The 2,873-nt window shown below is 41.9% G+C and overlaps 1 protein-coding gene across 1 annotated transcript; it reads right to left on the bottom strand.

Moving 5' to 3' along the window:
* Positions 1-275: 275 nt before the first annotated feature.
* Positions 276-2,423, bottom strand: LOC102302455 (TELO2-interacting protein 1 homolog). The gene is made up of 4 exons (XM_005931504.3): positions 2,397-2,423; positions 1,330-1,722; positions 1,034-1,193; positions 276-566 (listed from the first exon to the last, which is right to left on the bottom strand). The coding sequence occupies exons 1-4, from the start codon at positions 2,421-2,423 to the stop codon at positions 379-381; spliced, it is 768 nt and encodes a 255-aa protein (XP_005931566.1). The 3' UTR covers positions 276-378.
* Positions 2,424-2,873: the final 450 nt, after the last annotated feature.

Below are 2,873 nucleotides of genomic sequence, written 5' to 3'. Positions count from 1 at the left end.
TAGTTTAAAGAGTCTTCACATTACAACCCAAAAAAGAAAATAATAGAACTATTTCTGAATGAAATAAGCCTGTTGTTGGGCACCATCTTTCATTCTTTCACTACTAAGAGTTTAAAACTAAAGAAGACTTGAATAATTTTGACTCACGTAATGAAAAGAGAGGTTTGTTTTATTTACCCTGAAGGCTCTGAGGACTGCTAATGGGTCATCAGCTGTGAGTCTCTGCAGGAGTGCTGGCCAGCAGTGAAATGCTGGTTACTGCCAGTTTTGCAGTGAGGTTCAGATTTCTATGACTCTTAATTACAATGATCCATCTCCTCTACACTCTGAATCTAAAATAATCACCACTACAACCTATAGCTTATATTCCACTGGCCCTTAGACAGACCTATTACCTTGGTCTTCAGTGTTATAATCATCCTCTATTCCAATGCCCTCTGCCAGTTCTTTCTGTTTGCAGTAATTCAGCAGGAATTGGCGAATGCTGAGGTCTTCCTGGTCACTGGAGCGTTGCCTGTAGCTGGTAGACTTACTGGTCCTGCTACAAGTGGAAGGAAACCACCTCGCTAAAGGAAAAACAAGACAACAATATGAACATAGGTTTGGTTACAATAAAATAAGTCAGCTGATCAAATCAGTGTGACACAGACGCTGATGTTTTTTTAGAAAGAGACTATTAGGGAGATTTAATTTATACATTTTTACTGTGAGGGCTTGTAAAACTGCAAACACCTATAGTGCCGCTGTATAAGTATTATTATGAATATTAATTCTACAGCAGAAAACAACTCAGCATTTAAACCATCACGATGTATTAAATGTTTCCAAAGATACTGATAATTTGATAACGAGCAAATTATACATCCTGAAATGTACTCCTTGGTAGAAACTTTGAAAGGCACTGCAGAAAACATAAAGTTAAGCAACATTAAAAAAATGTGGCAGAGCATGCCACGAGTTACATTTTCTTCCTTGTCCTCTTTGACTCCCAGCATATGTGAGACTCAAGCTGACATCACTGTTGAAATCTTACCCAGTGCCTTCATGAGCGCGTGCAGCACGGAGCAGAAAAGAGCAGCTGTGCGGTCGTAGCTGAGATCCAGAGCCGTCAGCACATCCTGAACGATGTCCCCGACCAGCGGCAGCAGGCTGCAGTCAGAGTGAGTCAACATAACTGTCAACACCCGTGGAGCCTGGCCAACAAGACAGGATTATAATGAAATACAGTACAAGCTCAGGGCAGCACAGGCTTAAGCAGACAAAGGAGGAAATCAGGTAAATCCTCCAGCAGTCATTTCTGTGTCCATTTTGGGTTAAAAACATAACTACCTGTGGATGCTGGCTGAGCCTCTGAAGGTTGAGTGAAATGTCATTAAGCAGGTAGTCAGAGTTCTCATTGATCAGTTCCTTGAGGGAAGCGTATCCACAGGCCTTACTGATGTCCCACATGGAGCTCAGTCCCGCCTGGCTGACCAGCAGTGTCTCCTCACCAGCTTTCTCCAGCACAGGATACAGCGAGGTCATCAACAAGGGACGGAAATCGCGGCCCAGCGCCTGAGCACAGCAGCCGATGCCCTCGAGTTGGATGGATAGCTGCCAGATGTTGGTGTTGAGCTGGTGGATTGTGGATGTTGATGATGAAGGAATCACTTGGAGAGAGCTTGTATTTGAGTTGCCGGCATCACTGTTGGATATGCAGAGGAGTCTGGATGGACTGAGCAGCTACGCAAGGAGACAAAACACATGTTAATGCACTGCTTTCTAACCACTTTTACACATGTACTGCAGACCTGAGGTTTTCTAGATATTATCCATGCACATGAGAATGCAAATGTCTGACACAGTTAGATCAGACATTAAACAGCTTTTAGCCTTCCTGCAAAAACAAAAACCACACAGGCTGTTATAAACTGCTCATCCTACCCATTCATATGTAAAGTGTTAAAATCAATGTGTGGCCCACCTGACACTAAGAGACAAACTTGAATACAAGAGCAGTAATAATAATAATAATAATAATAATAATAATAATAATAATAATAATAATGACTGAATTTTAAAAAGTTTCCATTTGTTCAGTAGCCCATTGAACGGCAGAAATTAGGTTTTCTTTTCGGAAGTAAGTAAAAGGAAAAAACAAACATGAGTACGAACTTCTCTGTGAACGTACCCTGAATGATGATATGTGATGAGCTTGAACTTGATTGGCTAACAGAAACTAATTTAGCTAGCTTAGGAACATGTAGTGTGGCAAGATAGATGCACTTAAATGTTTTAGGTAATTTAAGCCAAATTGACACCAAATTTCAACTTTGTGAGCTGACAGTTTCGGGATTTCTGTGTTTTAGATTACAAAAATAAAAGAAAAAGATCTACAGATTCAGGTTTTTACTTACCTGTGGTTTGGTCGTCACTATGGACATCACTGGCATTGATTTAATACACCCCCCAATCTTTACCGAGTACCATACATTGCCTCACATCACAGTTCTTGTGTTTCCTTTTCAAAAATTTTGTTGTGCTCAGAGAAATCAAATATATCAAATTTGCATGGCTTTCTTCGGCCTGTCAGGTGGCGCAGAGAACCCTGGCCAGCCCCTGGCAGCCTGAACCACAGATGGGCACCGGTTTGGTTCTCACTCAGTCGCTCATGCTGTAGGTTCTCCCTGATAGGGGGATTTCTGGGTTGTCTTCCCCCTAAGGAATCCCAATTTTTTTTCTTTTCTTTTTTTGGGTGCTGGGGCCCTGTGTTTATGAAGCTGGGATTCGTGGGATGTCTTTCTTGTCATGGCTACCAAGAAAAACATCAGCTTGGGGGAGAGCGTAGCGCTAAGCACACACTCATTCATGGATCATCACATTGCCATTAGCAG

Source organism: Haplochromis burtoni, unplaced genomic scaffold (genome assembly GCF_018398535.1).
Source record: "Haplochromis burtoni strain Fernald_Lab_line unplaced genomic scaffold, NCSU_Asbu1 Contig_141, whole genome shotgun sequence".
Classification (NCBI taxonomy): Eukaryota; Metazoa; Chordata; class Actinopteri; order Cichliformes; family Cichlidae; genus Haplochromis; species Haplochromis burtoni.
The sequence above is the reverse complement of the archived record's forward strand: the minus strand, read 5'-3'. Positions and strand labels throughout refer to the sequence as shown.

Excerpts from the sequence above, each read along its gene's own strand:
- LOC102302455 (XM_005931504.3), bottom strand. The coding sequence starts at position 2,423 with ATGTCCATAGTGACGACCAAACCACAG. Across the intron at positions 1,723-2,396 it reads TAGTGACGACCAAACCACAG|CTGCTCAGTCCATCCAGACT; the intron begins GTAAGTAAAAAC and ends CTCCTTGCGTAG. Across the intron at positions 1,194-1,329 it reads GGCTCAGCCAGCATCCACAG|GCTCCACGGGTGTTGACAGT; the intron begins GTAGTTATGTTT and ends CTTGTTGGCCAG.